General features: G+C 41.1%; 1 protein-coding gene across 6 annotated transcripts in view; it reads right to left on the minus strand.

Annotated features, from left to right (window-relative positions):
- GRIA1 (glutamate ionotropic receptor AMPA type subunit 1) overlaps positions 1 to 17,875 on the minus strand; it is a 277,008-nt gene that overhangs the window by 19,161 nt on the left and 239,972 nt on the right. For all 6 annotated transcript variants that reach the window (XM_040993959.1, XM_040994264.1, XM_040994108.1 and 3 more), the window contains one exon: positions 17,060 to 17,307. In XM_040993959.1, the coding sequence (XP_040849893.1) occupies positions 17,060 to 17,307 (248 nt within the window). The remainder of the gene's footprint in view (positions 1 to 17,059; positions 17,308 to 17,875) is intronic.

Below are 17,875 nucleotides of genomic sequence, written 5' to 3' on the forward strand. Positions count from 1 at the left end.
ATGAGATTTGAATGGAGGAAAGATTCATGTTGATTACTTTCTTGAAAACATGGTAGATGTTGGAATCATTTGTGGAGATAAGTGGTTGAAAAAAGTTTAGGAAGAAGCTGAAGAGGTGGGCTTTGGATGCCTCATGTTTAGGATGCATGTGAGATGTACAGGCGAAATGGAGCAATTTTCCAGGGACATGTCAATCCGGAGATCAGACGAGACAGTTACACTGAGGATATAAACTCCAGACTCGTGAGAACAAACAGCAGATTTATAAGAATCATCAGTGAGAAGTTTGCAAAGAGCTCAAATACTGATGATTATAATCATTGTTTGGTTGAACAAATCTCTAAGGGTAGTTATACTAGGTCCTGACGCTGAGCAAAATAAAGAACACAGAAACAAAACAAGCAAGAATGAGGCATGATTGTAATTCAGCAGAGTTAGTCATCTCAGGATTGCAGGTTCAGAAAGATGTTCAGCTTCAGGTGGATGAAGACCCCGGTAACTAGTGGATGTAGCTAGGATTGCAATAGGTGACACAGTGATAAGAACCTCATTTACTCCCCAGAAGAGCCAATAAGCAAAATGAATCCTCAGCTACCTGAACCTTCTGCCACGTGAGCTGACAGTTCTAGATCTGGGGGACATTTGAATCACTCAAATATCTTTCTAAGTCTTTGGAAGGGAGTTGCTGAAACCCTATAAACATGACTGTGCACATAGTAAGGTTCAAAGTGGCTTAGTTATATTCTTGCAGGAAAATTAAAATTTGGAGACTAAAACAGCCAAGGGACATATTTCAGAGGCTTTGAATGGGTTTCAGCTTAGGAAAGGCTAAAGTCTGCAGGTTGGGCATCTGTTCTGAAATAACTGTCCACATCTATACTCTGCTTTCAAAAGCTTGAATTCAAGCGTCTGTGAAGTGCTGTGTGAAGTGACCCTTAGCTTTCTACCGAGGATGTAGTGACATGCTTTGCTTCTGTTTTTCTAAAGGCTACTTTAGTTCTTACCTGTCCAGGTTACTAGGCATTTTACTTGCCCCAAGCAGTGTGCATCTGCTTCTGTGTTGCATTTGTTCTTTTCCTTAACTTTTCTCATAACATCTGCCTGTTTTGTAGTTGTTCCTAAAGTTTTCCTTGAATTTGTTCTTGAATACTTAATTTCACCATGGTCTTGCCTTTAAATTTGCATCTGCACTGCCTACTACTGTTTCGTGTCTATTATACTTAGTCTGTAACTTGAGTATAAGGCCTTTGGTATTTTCAGTTCAACTCCCTGATATTTGGAAGGACCAATTAGATGGTAAGCAGTGTGTTAGGTACTAGTGGGACTAAAGAGTTGAGCATAAATCTCATTTTTTCAAGAAATGTGCAATGTAGTGTAAGAGGGAGGAAATTTTCTCAATAGTTAATGGGAAACCATATAGAATTTTAAAATGTTTTGGAAGTAGGAGAGGAGAGAAAGAGAGAGAGAGAGAGAGAGAGAGAAAGAGAGAGAGAGAGAGAGAGAGAGAGAGAGAGAAATAGGTTAATTGTCATAGTGGATGGGCGTTAGAAAGCCTTTAAGGATCTCTGAAAAGGGAAAAGTGAAGAAGCCCATAGCCTGCATGTACATGCATGCTGGAGGGCATTTCTGGGAAATGAGATTAGAACATCTGAGTCAAATTGTGAACATCCTTGAATACTGTGTTCAGAAATTGAGACTGGAAGAGATGGAAAGCATTTAGCTCATGGGAGGCCTCAGAAAAACAACTTATCTGCTCTCAACAGAGAGTAAGTGTTAGTCCAAGGTAAACATATATCAATTAACAAAAATACATAATGGCACACTTTATAAAAGGAGTGAACAATTGTAACCCCAGATCCAGAGATGAAAGAGATGGTGGTCACTTCAAAGTAAACAGGTCTCATGTGGAAACTTGGGCTTGATTATCAAGAGAAGATGATCTATTCTCAGGGATGCTCGAGGAGAGAATTCGATAAGGGAGACAAAGTCACAGGGATGCAAGTGCTGCTCAGTGTGATGACAAACTCTGGAACAGTTGGAGCTCTCCAGGACTTGCTCCTTTAAGGTCAGCAATTTGGTAGGTCCATGTTGGTGGAACAATTATTTGTCAGGAAGGACGTGGCAGGAAGGATTTATGAATAGGACAAAAATTGGGAGATAATGACAGGTATCTAGAAGGCTGGTCCAATGAGCTAGGCCAATTGGTGATGATGTTTTCATGGATATATGAGGAAATAAGGGAAGCTAGTGTTGTGGAGTGAATTTTCAGGAAGCCAAGGCTTTTATTGAAAGTAATTGCATGCTCTTTACATGCAACTTGAAATTGTTTTCTCCCTTCTTTTTCAATATTAACATATTCATTTTCTCATTATGGATACTAATTTTTAAAAATTTTTTACAGATGCTGACTTAAAAATTCTTTTAATAATTTCTCCTTGGCAATATAAAGCATTGTCAATTGTCCCCATGCTGCTGTTTTTTGAAACACTGTGCTTTTTGAAACACTGTCCACAATAGCATGGGAACCGTGGACTAGTAGAGAAAGAGACCTCACAGAGCTCTGCATCAGACCTCAAAAGCAGAGAACAGCTACTGAGCATTGAGATTTAGGAGAATTTTGGGGAGCTGTAAGTGAGAATTCCCTAGTGCTGGAGTACACAGTGAATATGTTTCCTCCAACTCTTGCTTCCACAGGGCTGGATCATTCAGGGTCCCAGATGTTGCCTCTTGTTTTAGAAGCCTCCTTCCTTTTTGCCTTTGCCTTTTGACCATTCTGCACAGAGCTTTTCTGGGCATTCCTGCACAGGTCATGGGGCCGGTGATTAAACTACTTCTGGGGATCTTGGGGAAAAATTGCCCCTGGGTGGGATAATTTGTTTCTTTGTCCAGGCAATGCCAGAGTTATTTTTGATGGGACAGGGGCCCAGAATTTCAGCAAGAAACAAAGCTCACTTTTTCTGCCATGGTTGAATGAAAGAGTAAAAGTTTAGGACAGGATTGGGTGTTGTTGGACCTGCATCTGGGATGGTATTTTCTTAATCGCTTTTGGACACTGATCTCAAAGGTCCCTTTTGCATTTAGCCAAATCTCCGATATCAGTGGGTATCACCTAAGGTTAACTGGTTGGGCAGCTGCCAGCTGGATCAGAATCTAATCAGCCTAGGATTTTGTAAAATTGGAGAAATTAAGCAATGGCCCATGAGAAGGAAACAAAGAGTTAGCAGGGTGATGTGCTGTGAACTCAGCGACATGCTGACATCCTCATAGCTCTTGAGAAATACAGGCAGGATCGCAGCTCCTTCTGTCTGGGACCATCCCAAACGGGGTTCCCCTCTTGAGTATACTCAAAGCACAAACAGCTCTGTGACCTCAGAGAAGGAATGGTCATGCTGAGAAGATAGGGGCTTTGTTTTTGACCACTGATTCTACAAAATAACATGAGGGATTTTTTAAAAGGGCACATGAATGTATAAAGCATTCTTGGTTCTTTTGCTTTGTGTGAAGAAAAGCTCCTTCACTCCTCTCTGATCAAGTTACATGACTACTCATGTAACCATGTTGCTAGGAAGATCTGGAAGCACCAGAAATCCCAGTTCCTGGGTTCCTTCTCAATCCAAAACCAGAGGTTGGTCTCCCTAACTGTACCTCAGTTTTCCCATTTGGAATTGCTACTCATCTCATGTTCCTGGCCCGGATACATGCACTGTGAGGGTCAAATGAGGTGACAGAGGTCGAAGTACTTTCAGATGAATTCTGAGACCACGGAGATGACTGAATTGGAAGCACCCCTAAAGCCTTCCTCTGTGCTCTGGTACCCTCTCCTCCCAGTTCTTGGGCACTTTGTACAACTAGTCAATCTACAAATCTCAACTTAATGTTGTCCTCTGCCAGTCTCAAGCCACGATGCAAGGGGGATTGGATCACACCTTCCTTTTTGGGTTTATTGTACCTGCCTACCCTGTAACAGCACAGTTGCCCTCTCCACTCCTTCAGCCATGCTGGGAACCCTTTATTGGTGGGAACCTTGTACCAAGTGCCATAGTTAACACAGTGGCCGTGTGATCAGTGTGTTTAGTGGAAGAAATTATTTTAAATCACGGGGATGTACCACAAGGGTTGCATGTGTGGATACATTATCTAGTCTTACAATTTTCATTAGAGTTCTGTGACCAAGATAATTTTGAGATCTGGACAGAGAGGCTAAGTCCTCCAGCAGAAATTTTTACAGATTGAAAACATTTGTAAGGCATGTGGGCCAGGTCCACTATGTGCTGTCAGAAGCAGGTGTCAACAGTTCAGTTGCGGCTCAGCAGGAAACCACATCTGCTCCTGTATGTAATACAGGCTCATTTGTCATCAGCAGCTGGCACACAGACTTCTTAGAGATCTTAGACCAAAGATCATTAGAGAATGAATGAAAAACTGTTCACAATGAGCAGAAGGAGTGAGAACACCTTCAAGATGAGAGCCAGCTCACAGGTCTCACCTCTGTTTCCATGAAAGGAAGAAAAACTGGACCAGTTCTAAGACCTGGGCCCTGAAAGGCAAATGTCAGTATGAGCAGGATGCTGGGCCAGTCAGTAGGATAGTAATTTTCTTGTGAACTTTAAAACACACAGGGTTACAGATCTGAAGAATTATCTCCTCTGGGGTGAAAGAATGGTTCCTGAAGCAAAGGAAAAAAAAATCCCGGACATTTGGGGTCTTACAACCCTAGCCCCGACCCTGTCTTTGGCTCTTGTTCTCTCTCTCCCTCCTCTCTACTGCCAATTACAACCCATCCCCCAATCTCTTTCTTCATCAGCTCTGCTTGAATCTGCCTGATATAATCTGTCTTGGAATCCTGTTCTATTTGAGGGAATGATTCCCTGCTGAAAACAGCAATAATAAAGATTGGAAAAGAATGCATGAATTATCCTCCTCTCTGCTTCTGTATTTATGCATGCTGCGGCTTTTATTGTGTTCATAGGTTTTCTCCCATTGATTGAAGAACTGCCCAGAGACCATTTCCTCCTCTTGGAGACCTTCCTAGAACTCCAACCCAGGGGAGGGTTAACCTCCTGCCTGAATTGGTTTCCACTGTGCCTTATTATGTATTTATGTTTATGGTGTTTGCTTTTTCTTTACATTATTGTTAGTTGTTACTTGTTTGTGGCTTCTCTCTTAAATATGCCCACTTAAGAACTTATATAGTTCTTAGATAGTTTATATAAAAATGGAATTTATAGCTTTTTTTGAAAAGCAAGAGTTGGCATTTCTCACTTGTCATTACTATGTCAGAACTAGATTTGCACATACTCTAGTTCACTAAAGTCCTCATCATGGCCTGTGATCACCCTGAGGCCCGGGATCAGCTTCCTTTTATAGCACAGTGCAGTCAGTGTATAGCAACATGTCCTCTGGACTTGCATGGCCTGGGTTCAGATTCTGGTTTAGTCACTTATTAGCAGCTTGACTTCTGACAAATTACTTAACCTCTAACCACACTGACTTTCTTAATGGTGTGTACTTTATTGGGTTCTTGTGAAAGTCACATAAATTAGGATATATATATATATATATCTATATATAAATTAGGATATATACATCCTAATGGAAGACCTATGGAATTCCTACTGTATATAATAAGTTCTCAGTAAATATAAAATATAATGATTTCTTATGGGGCTATAACAGTATACTTAGAGTATAATACATAATGTGATACACTTATAGCATATAGTGTGACTTTGTTTCTTGCAGTAGAAAAGGACAGTCATTCCTTGATATTTGTGCTACCTGTGAAAGACTAGCTCTCAAACCCCCTTTGGACATCAAACTCTGAAAATATTTAACTCCTTTCCATAAAATTGCATTTCATTTGAGTACTGTGAGTCTTCCTCTATGCATCATTTGTTGGCTACTTACAGTGTTAATATAATTGGAAAGAGTTGTTACACTGCATTGTTTAGGGAATAATGATATGAAAAAGATCTGTGTACCTTTCAGTGCAGACAGTGGCTTTTAAAAATATTCTCAGTGATCAGCTAGGATGTGGCCCATGTGAATTATGATTAACAGGATTTCCTACATGTTCAGTTCATGTTAGGTTCTCTGAAGCTCTTGCTTCACTGAACGGCACCCAGAAATACACGTGGAGAAGTAGAGCAAAGAAAGAAGAATAAAAAGCAAAGATATAAGGGAAGGGGGTTGTGGTGTCTGTGGGTCACAAGGAACCGGGCTGAATTAATACTGAATATTTTTAAAGAATATTATTGCAAAGCAACACATTGATTCCCATGGGAACAAAAAATAGGCCTAAGAGGTCATTATGCTCTTTCTCCGCTTAGATGTTTGTGCTGAGGAAGGACGAATAATACATGTAGATATCCCTGCTTGAATTTCTTTTGTTGACTGACTTTGCTGGCCTTCCACCTGGCTGGAAGGAAGTTGGTCCCTTCAATGAAGGAATCCCCTAGGCCTTTCTCACTTTTCTTCTTGAGGAAGAGACCAATTAGATGTGATTACTAAGCTCAATCTTAGCCCATGATGCCATTCACAGTGTTACTGGAACACATGGCTCAGAATTTCTCTGTAGATACTCAACTTGGGGCCACCCCTTGTCCTTCCTTTCCCTCAGTCCTCAGAGACCAAATTTTGCTGAGCAAAGGAGCTTTCTATCTGAAAGCATGTTCTGGGGGTGTCATGTGGCGTTCAGCTGAATATTTCAGGCAGTGAGTTGAAAAGGGAATAAAACTTCAGTTTTGAGCAGTTTTTGTTATCTTGAATTTTTTATCTCATTGTAAAAAAAAAAAAAAGAAGAAGGAGCTGAGTGTGATCTAACCCAGGGAAGAACATCATGAGTACTTTGGGGTCAGAAACCCAAAGCACATGGGACCAACGTTGTGGGGCAGTGAGTAAGCCACAGCCTGTGATGCTGAGATCCTTCTCTCCCATCCTAGGGAAGCAGTGGAAGATAGCCTCATGCCACCTTCAAGGGAGAAAGCTTTAGCCTAGTCCACCACTGACCATGCGGCCATCTGGGGAGTGAAGCGGCAAATCTCTAACCCTCTCTGTCTCTCTGCTTTTAAAGGAATAAAACAAACCCTAGAAAGAGAAAGCCCAAGCACACAGAATAGAGGGTGATCCCTGAGGATAAGCAGAAAGGGAAGGGAGACATGGGGGAAGAAAAGAAGTTCATATTTAAGAACTTTCCAGCTGTGATTCCCATAATTCCCGAGACAATCCCTAGGAGGTTGTAATATAATCCAATTTGAAAAATAAGAAAACAAAGTTTCAGAAATGTTACATAATGATAATTCGCTTTTCTTAGTCACTAAGTACTGTGCTAAATGTTTTGTATTATCTAATTACTGAAAAACTACTGAAAGAAGTGTTATTGTTACCATTACTTTCATAGTTGGGGAAGCTGAGGCATAGGGAGGTGAAGGAACTTGTCCAAGAGACTTGCTATATGCTGACAGACTTAAAATTCACGTTCAGTACTGACTTTAGGGCTGGAGCCATCCTCTCATTAGTCTGTACAATGGCTAACTGCTCTCCCAAGATCACACAGGTTGTTAGTGTGGGAGGCAGGGTTTGAATTCAGACCTGATACAAATGAAAGCACAGTTGTCCTCTAAACTCTCCAGCCCCAAGTGGCAGAGCCAGGATGGGTACCCAAACCCCTGTCCCTCCTGGTCTGTCTGTATTGCAGCAGCTGCCTTCTCAGAAAAGGCAACAGACCCGGAGTCTGAAATAAAGTTGCTGATGAGAGGCAGAAAGGGAGAGAGAGAAAAAGAGATGCTATTTTTGACAGCAACAGCCTCTTAAAAGAAAGCAACATACAATTTGTATATCAGCAGGAGAAGGCAATGCTTCAGCAGACAAATCACAGCCTGCTTGGAGCTGCTGTTTTCGTCGAGGTAAAAAGGCCATTCATTTCCCATATTCATCTCCCCAGATCTATCTTTGCCACCCTGTCTCACAACCTTCTGTTCTTGCTCTCTCTCTCTCATGTGCTGCTTCAGACTTGACCAACTTGTCAACCAGGCATGACAAAAATGGAGCTCTAACAAGATCCTGCAGATAAGCTGGGGGGCTCCAGCCCAGCCCAGCACCTCAGGAGGGAGTGTTAAGGCTGTGAAGTTGGGCTCATCTCCCTGTGATGTTTTTCTTAAAAGGTGCAAAGCTATTGACAGGAGCCAAAGCGGTGCAGAGGTGGGGCTGTGAAAGCACAAGTTTTCAGAGTCACCACTGGCACCCAAACTCAGGCCCAAAAACCATTTTTGAGAACTTAGTTTGCTGGTCTGTGAAAAGGAAATGATGGTGTCTCAGTTACAAGATGAAGGGACGAGCAATGCTTGAACATGCACATAGCAAGCGTGAAATGAATGTGTGTCTCCATTTCCTCACTCCCTACATAATCATAGAATTAGTCAAAATAATCTGCTTTTCATTACTGAAATGAAACAAAACCATATTTTGGGAAGCTCAACATCACTGGGGGTTTTAGAGCTAGTCTTTTGACATAGCAGGTAAGCTCCCACCTGCAGCTATTCCAAATAGGTGCTGGTTTGTGTTCTGGCTGCTCCATTCAGCTCCCTGCCAATGGCCTGGGAAAAGCAGCAGATGTTCTAAGTGCTTGGGACCTGCCACCTCAGGGGGTCCCAGAAGAAGCTCCTGGGTTCAGCTTGGCCCAGCATTGGCACTTGTGGCCATTTGGGGCATGAACCGGTAGATGAAAATTATTTCTCTCTTCCTCTTTCTTTGTATTTTTTTTAAAAAGGTTTATTTATTTATTTTTATTGGAAAGGTGGATATACAGAGAGGAAGATCTTCCGTCCAATGATTCACTCCCCAAGTGGCCGCAATGCCCGGTGCTGAGCTAATCTGAAGCCAGGAGCCAGGAAACTCTTCTAGGTCTCCCATGTGTGTGCAGGATCCCAAGGCTTTGGCCCATCCTCGAGTGCTTTCCCAGGCCACAAGCAGGGAACTGAATGGGAAGCAGGGCTGCCAGGATTAGAACTGCTGTCCATATAGGATCCATGTAAGGCGAGGACTTTAGCCACTAGGCTATTGTGCTGGGCCCTTTCTTTATATTTTCAAATAAATTTCTATGATTTTCAAATAAATAAATCTGGAAAATATGTTAGGGTTGTTTTGTGATTCAATGTGTTATGGGCACTTGACTTTGCCATAGCCTTTCAGGTTATCTTGAGCAAGTTCTCTGGTCTCTCTGTGCCTCAGTTTCCCAAACTGTGATGAAGAGGAAAGCAAATTACCTTCACAGTGTTATTGCTGATAATACCCATCAAATACACACTTACCAGAAAGGCCTGGAATGGTCACTGTTCTGCAAATGTTTTACAGATCTTATCACCACCTCCAGAATGCGGAATCACATCTTTTCATTCCCCTGCCTGGACCGCTGCACTTGACTCCTGCACCAGCCTCCATTGAAGCCCCCTTAGTCCTCTCTATAACATCCCACATGTCTGCTCAACCCAAGGAGGCTTCTCGGTGACTCTCCAGTCTCTATTCAAACTCTGTTTCTCTCGGTCTTACACACACACACACACACACACACACACACACACACACACACACTTTCTCTGCCTGCTTCCCTTCTCCTTAGTCTCTAGCCTTTATTGTTTTATCTCTTTCTTGTTATTCTCCAGTTTCCTCCCTCTTTCCAGCTCCTCAGAGGACACAGGCAGATTCAGGCTCTCTGCTCAGAGGGCTTCGTCTTTGATCAGGTCTGACCTAGGTTACAGAGTTCTTGGGGTTACCATGACAACGAGCATCCCTGGCTAACCATCGGGGGCAAGGGCCAATTGAAAAGGACTGTCATGTGCCTGGAACATACTGTATTTGTCTTCAGCAACAGGCCCTGCACCCCAGTACTATACTATTGGAAGAGAAGCTGTTGTTACTTGTGAAGGTGGGAGGGAGGGAGCAAAGATATATTAGGGTTTTTTTTTTTTCAGCATGTTTTCTGTGGAGGAGGACCACAGATCGTTCTCAGAGAGACATTTTTAATGCAGTCTGTGTGTGAGGGAGTGAGGATTGGGTACGTGTGTATTTTTGATAAACACAGTGGTTTTTATAAGGAAGGAAAAAGAAATAATTTGGCTCAACACGCACTTCTTGGCGAGCCTAATGGGGAGAGGAAAAAGGTGGAAAAATAACATTATTGAGTATCCTCCTCTATGGTATGTACTTTCAAGGCAAGTGCAAGTGATTATCATTCTAGATCACAAAACAGAGGACTGGAGAACTTATTTGGCCTAGTGGCTCAGAGGCAGCTTGGAATGCCTGCACCCCATATCTGTGTGCCTGGATTTGAGTCCATGCTCTGCTCTCAATTACAGCCTCCTGAAGAGGTGAACCCTGGCAAGCTGCAAGGACTTGGGTATTGCTCTGGTGTACGAGGCCCAAGCTGAGTTCCTGGTTCCTGTATTTGGCCTGACCTAGCCCGGGATTTGGGGAGTGAAATCAATGGATAGGCGATCTTTGTCCCTTGCCTTTCACTCCCTTGCGCTGCATTTCAAATAAATTAATAAAAATAAGTAAGATAAAAAGTAGGAGTCTCTTAAGTAATCTTAAAAAAGAAACAAAAAAGGAAAGAGGCCGATAAAATGGCTTACCCAACTGATAAGATAATGGACATTATACTTTAATAGATGTTATTATACCCCAGTGCTGTAGGACTGTGGTTTTCTCATGCAGTTTCCCATCCTAAGCATTTTCTTAGTCCTCAGCAGCTACCTTATCAGGTTCTGCCTCTGCAGACCCCATGCCTTTTTCTTGCCAGGCCTTCTGCAGCTCTCCTTCCCCAAGTGAACTGCTCTCTGGTTAGGTGTCAACTTAAAAGCCTGTCCAAATTGTACCTTCCTGGGTCCCACCTTGGTCTTGAAGGATTGAAATATCAGGGATGAGAGCACAGGACAGGACATTTTTAAACTAGCCTTCTTTGAGAATTTCAGTACACCCTAAAGACACCCACTATACAATAGCTGAGATTCTTCATAGTATGATCACAACCAGTCACCTTGCTAGTTAATGAATTCTCTAGTGAAAGCTAGAACTTTGGTTATTCATGACAAAAGCCCCACATTTCCCCACATCTGCTTACTATGCCAGTCCTACTCACTACACTATCAAAATTCTGCAAGGTAAGAGGTGTTATCCACTGCTATATAACCTTTGCTTTGAATCTTCCCACTCATATGATAATTCTTCAATACTTCTAGCTCTTTTATGGTATTGGTAGAACAATAGGTATCTACATAACACTCATTAGTTGAACTGGATTATATATTATTATTAATGAAGTGATTAATAGTTTTTAGGTTGTATGTCTTTCACTGTTACTGCTTGCAATTTTAATACCCAGTGATTTGAGAATGCATCTCTGAAGCTGAATGGAATGCACAGGGAGTGGTTCTCAAATATTCCTGGGTGTCCATCTTGTGTTAAGCTGCAAAATGAAGTTGCAGTGTGTTTCTATCTCCTTGGCCCGTACATCTGGCATGGACAAGACACGCGACAGAAGACATACATGTCATGATCAGAGACCAGAGAAGACTCCATGTAACCATGGTCACAGTTAAAGACCAGACTTAAACCAATGTCCTGTTTAGGGCAATAACTTTAGCAAGTCCATTAAGCTGCTGATAGATACTTGTGAAACAGAATCATTAGCTGAGGTTTTTAACTGTGGCCAATCTAATGTTGATTCTTTTTTGGATTGATCAAACGTGGGCCATCTCTGCCTACTTAAGAAATTTGAACACATCATCTCTAACTGAAGGGAATATTCATCATACTCGAGAAGGGAGATTTCAGTTTAAATGAACAGATACATTTAGTTGGCAACAGAAGGGCCAATAGTTCATAATTAGAGGATTTACCAATTACCTTTTTCTAGTGTCTGGCATTGGCTGTGGAGGTCTTTATCTACAACCTAAGGGTTTCTGAAACATAACTCATCCCCTTGCCCAACCCCGATCATGCAGTGACAGCCAACAAACAGCATCTGTTTCAAAGAAACACCACCTGTCCAAGTGGAAAATCAAGCATGGGACTCTCTCCTTTTATTAGAGTATTTGTTTCCAGAGCAGAAGAGACAAAAAAATCCCATTCTGTCACTAACACAGCCTTTTAACGCTCTGTGGGGACGGTGGCTTGGCTTCTGCCAAGTAGACTTGGCAAGCTTTAGAGGAACATTTGGGCCTTGGATATCTTCTGAGACAGAGTTAGATAATCTGCCTTAGAGAAGCTTGGAACTTGTTCAAGGTGTGTTGGAAGGGAATGAATGACCCACAGGTGTAGTGAGGTCTGTGGTGAGCAAGTGTTGGAGGGGAATTGCCAGCAAGGTTGTTTCTTAGTGCAAGTACAGGCATTAAGCCTGAAGAACATCTGCCTGCAGTGGGCTGCACCAGTCTCAACTTACATGGGGAAGAAAAAAGTTTGATAACAACATCTGGAGCATACTGCAGTACCATTCTGCACTCTAAATACCCCAAAAGGTTGACAGCCTCGTGAATGGCTGTACAGTCTTTACGAAAGATAGTTTATATGTTTCAAAATAATTTGAAGACAAAGTTGATTTCCTCTCCCAAATCATCTTAAGTGTGTAATGGGTCCCTTTTCAGTGGGCCCAGACGGACCATGGACTACTTCTTCATTCTTTCCATCACTTTCTATCTCTGTCATATGGGATGGTTTCCTGGAATCTGATCCATGGCTCTAAGATTTCTGGAATAGGCACATGTGATTTGGATATTTATTTGCAGTGATTCTGTTATTTGACCATGCTTTGGTGAAATAATATGGTTTTGGCTTTGTGAATTAGTGGTGTTTTGGAAATGTGCCTTGTGAGTATGTGTGTGTATGTGTGTTTATTCGTTTTGTGGAACTGTTCTTTAGTAATGTGTTTGTGGGAGACCTATTCCAATAGCAGCTAAACAATGGTTGCTTGTCATACACAGATGGGAAGCACCATCTCATGGAGGGTAGAGGAAATTCCCAGACCAGAAACTCGAGACCATCTTATAGGGACCATTACTCTTCTGTTTTGAGCCGGTTGTCAGTGGCCCTGTGGCTGTCATCAAGTTTGCTGCTGGAGAGAAAGGAGCGTGGACAGAGATCTTGGGCTACACATCTGGGTAATCAGATCTCAGTGATCTATGTTTGAAACAAGTTCTTTTTCATTTCTCTTTCTTTCGTTCTTTCTCAAAAGCAATATACTAATTATGTCTTTACATAGACATAAGCAAAATAATTAAATTTCGCCTTATAAAGTTGAATTATCTTTAGCATTTTCCCCAGAGAGAATGTCTGGGCATGCAAAACAAAAAATCAGTGTTACTACTCAAAGGGGTTGTGCTCGATGTATTAAAGTGAGAGTAGATTGACTTTTTTTTTTTTTTTGGTTGTTGTTGTTTTGTTTTGGCCTTTAGAGTGGTGAGTATACACTCTGGGTTTTGGGCCTTTTTTGTTGTTTTTAAGATGAGATTATTATTTGGTTCATATGAATAGGCATACACAAAACCTGGCCTAAATCTGGACTCTTGGATTTAAATCATTGTAGCCAAAAAGCCAGCACTACTTTAAAGTAAGTTACAATTTTGGCTGTTACAGGCTGCCTGGGATAGAAATATTGGCTCTATTTTTGCTGTCAACCTGCTCAGGTGACTGAATTCTTGACCTGTGTTTCTTCATCTGTACAATGGACATGATGTTACTTCACGGGGAATGGCCATGATTATATGAGATAATGCCCGCAGCACACTAAGTGGCATGTAGGCATCCACCCGGTGAGTGAAAGTCAATTGAATGGAAGATGTTGTGAGCTTTAGGTTTATATCACTCAAACATCCAAGATTCTGAATTCTCACTTTGTTTCATACACCTGTGTATGGGATGGGATGGCACAGATAGTCTGCTGACTGTACCAATCATATCACACCTCTGTGCCTTCTTTGAACGATAAATCCAATTTTTAAGAGTAGTAATGTTGTTGACTCATAAAACCTTCGGTAAACTAATACTACAGCATCAGTGATCTTTCTGGGTCTATAAGAGCTCCTTCTGTGCTTTGGATATCTTCAGGGTAATGTATATGCTTCTGAGACAAAAAGTCTCTTTGGCAAAGAATATCATGAAGATTCCTCCTTTGAACTTTGTCTAACTGGGTACAAGGTCTCAAAAATTTCTATGCAAACTTTGATGAATATGAGGGCACTTCTTATCCTCTCAATTATGTCCACACTCTTCCAGGTTCTTTGGCTAATTTTCAATGACTTAAAATATACTAATTCATTTTCATTGCCCTTTGAATAGGGCAGAATCCCTAAAAAATCTTTCCCAACTTCAATCTTCACAGATACTTTAACCTTTTCTCTTCTAGCTTGGCTGCTTTTACTTGAACAGATAAGTCATGATCTCTTGCCTTAGAGTTTTTTCATAGGCTGTTCTCTACCTACACCACTCTTTTCCCCACTCCCCTCAATTTGCCCTTTTGACTCATGGTAATCAGAGTTCAGCTTAAATAACATACCCTTGGACAATTATTTCCAGCAACAGCAAACCTATTCTGCACATTTGATTACACCTGTTTATATCTGGCTGTACTTGAAATCTTTTCATTGTCTTTACTGTCCTGCAGGCTCACTTCAATAACTTGATGAGTTTTATCTATTTATCCTGCTGAGACTCAATTTTCATATCTGAGGGTCTATATTTTTCATAAATTCTGAAAGAACCCTTTGAAATACTGGCTTTATCTCATCCTTACATTTCAATCTGACAAGAACTCATTGCATTATGATTTATGGGGGAAATTTTCTCTGTCATTTTTCTCTGTGCACTGATTCTCTCTTTGACTTAATCTAATTTGCTTTTTAACCTTCCAATGAGAATTTGTCATGGCTGCATTTTTTAATTTCTTCAAATCCTAATTTGTATTTTTTAGTCTTTTTAAAAATATTTTTTATTACTTTTTATATCATTATATCTCCCTCCTTAAGGAGGACAGTTAGCTTATACCTTTTGTGCTGATTTAGATTTTTTTCTTTTTGGTCCTAGGGATTTCCTAGCTTACATTTACAAGGTTACCTGTTAAATCATACCCAGCATATTGGGTTTTTATTATGTGAATTTTGTTTTGCAGTATTCCTGTTAAATAGATGTCATCTGGGTCCCTTTGTATGTTTTCTTGTATTTATAATAATTATCACTAGATACTAAACAATAATCATTAATATTTGTCTGCATTTCAAGAATGTATTTCAATGGGGACAGTTCATATTATGAACAGAATTTGACTCTTCAGTCACAGGTAGATATTTGAATCTCAGTCTTATGTTAGTTACCAGGTAATGGATTAATGCCAATGTCTGATGGATTACAGTGAAGATATTGATCTAATTATGACATGAAGGTCTTGATGGCATTGTTAGCTGATGCCTCCTAGAATACAGAGGAAGCAGGTGTTCCTGTGTCCCTGCTTCCCAGATCACTGTATGATTGCTCTTCACACAAACTATCAGTTTTGACTTCTACCAGGAATCAGGCTAATGGTATTTCTTGATTTCAAAATACAAGTCAAAGCAAATCTTTCTTGGAGTTGGAACTGTGACACAGTGAGTTAAGCCATTGTCTGCAACATCAATATCCAATATCAGAATGACTGATTCCTAGCTGCTTTGCTTGTAATCTACTTCCCTGCTTATGCACCTGGAAAATCAGCAGAAAATGACCCAAAGATGACCATATGGGAGACCTAGCTGAAGCTCTAGGATCCTGGCTTTGGCTGGGACTAGCCCTAGACGTGGTCATTGTGGCCATTTGGGGACTAAAACCATGGATGAAAGTTCTCTCTCTCCTTGTCATATTAATTAATTAATTAATTAATCTTTAAAATAAAAAGTAACTATTTGCTTCCTATGAAGCTCTTCTCAGGCATCTCAAGGATTTTTGATAAAACAACAAAAAGCTGACCAATATAATGCTACTTCCATCTTGTTTAGCTAGTAAGTTAGTGCATGTAGAAATACTGGCGTCCAATGTTATTGAGATGAATAAATGAAGTAGAAGTAGAAGTGGTCTTGGGTGTCACGTCAAGAACACTCCCCTCCATATATATATTTTAAAGTTTTATTATTCCTTGTTATCCTTCTTAGAATCCTACATTTTTCCAAAATGACTTAAACCCTTCATATCATATGTGATGTCTGATAGGTGACTTAACATGGTTCTGTCATTAGTATCCAGCTACATAAATTGTCCTATTTGAGCTTAAAACCACCTTGGACCTAGGAATGGCTGTGATGATTATCCTCCCTTTGGAGATGAGGAAACAGGGTTTGAAGATCATGTATCTTACCTTCTATAAATAAATGGTGGCAAATAGCAAAATTAGAACGAGGTTTCCTGACTCCAAGTCTATAGCTAGTTCTTTGTTGTTTAGAGTAAATATCAGAGCTTCTTTATGCAGAATTAATCTCACTTTACTGAACTAGCTATATCTTGCTAAAAAAAAGTGTCTAGTGAAGAGTTATGTACTCCCTTTAATTTGGTTCTGTTCACTAGGTGCAATATCAATTCTATAGTCAGAGTCTTAGGACTTGTACTGCTTGATTTTTCATTTGAACAATGTGTTTCTTTTGAAACGAGCACTACAAACCATTTTCTGTCAGAGAATCCAGGTTGCTGGAGAACCTTGTTCATGGCCTATTTGGATGCAGGTATATTTGGTAAAGGATGGGATATTACAGATTACATGACAAAAAACACAAGGCTCATAGATGCTTAACAAATTAGAGGGATAAGGTGGGGTGTGGGGAAGAACACATGGGCAGTGACAGTCACAGCAAGCTGAGGCCCCCAGGTCAATTTCCAACCTCAGGGCTGAAGGTCTTGGGTGGCTGGACTCTTCCAGGCCCACGGATGTTGAAGAGGAGCCAATGGACAGCTGGACGTGGCATTGGAGCCATGTAGCAGACACAGCAACTTCATTCCTGAGATGGGCAGGGGAGAGGGAGTACGAAGGAAGCAGATCTTGGCTACTTACCTCAGGGCGGACCCCTTGGGTGTTGCAATGCCATAGCCTTTGGAATCCAAGTTACCTCCCACCTTCATGGTGTCACAGGGTTTCCGTTGTTCAATGTACTCGTTCATGGTGGACTCAAGGAGGTAGGCGTATTTGCCTTTGGATTTCCTTACTCGGATCATCCCCTCCTCTGTGGTCCGTACAAAAACAGATGGCTCTGCTGACTTCATGTATGTCCACATCTTCTCAAACACGGCAATTTTAGACCTCTGGCAGGGGACAGGAACAAAGCCAGAATTAAGTGCTGGCTGTGCTAGAATTGGGGTCGGCACACATATTAATGAAGAGCTGAGTGTATCCTGATCACACATTCATGAGCCAGATTAGCTCAGGAAGAAACAAATTATGAGTGATTGCAAAATAAGAGACTCTAATTAGTACCAGTAGGTTCCAAAGTACAAATATCTTGCAAATACAGAATGCACAGAGTAGTTCAGAATCTTTTAATTACTTCTGAGTAATTATATCGCCCTCAAAATGGGGAGTGTTAGGAAACTGGAGCCCTGTCTGGCTTTTAAAAACATTAAAGAGCCTATCTGTTGTTCAGTGAAGTTATATTATACTGCCCAGGGGAAGTAGAGAGATGAATATTGGTGAAATTTGATTTCATTATTGGAAGGCATCTCTGAAGAATTTGGGGATCATGAGTTACTGAGTTCCAGCCATCCCCTAGCAAGTCTTGCCCTTGGAATGTATGATGTTTGATGAAGCTGATAACTCGGTCACCTGCTTACTTTCCCAAAGTAAATCTAATCAAACTGTTTTTTCCCCACTTTC

Source organism: Ochotona curzoniae, unplaced genomic scaffold (assembly GCF_017591425.1).
Source record: "Ochotona curzoniae isolate NIBS_2020 unplaced genomic scaffold, NIBS_Ocur_1.0 contig_1, whole genome shotgun sequence".
Lineage (NCBI taxonomy): Eukaryota > Metazoa > Chordata > Mammalia > Lagomorpha > Ochotonidae > Ochotona > Ochotona curzoniae.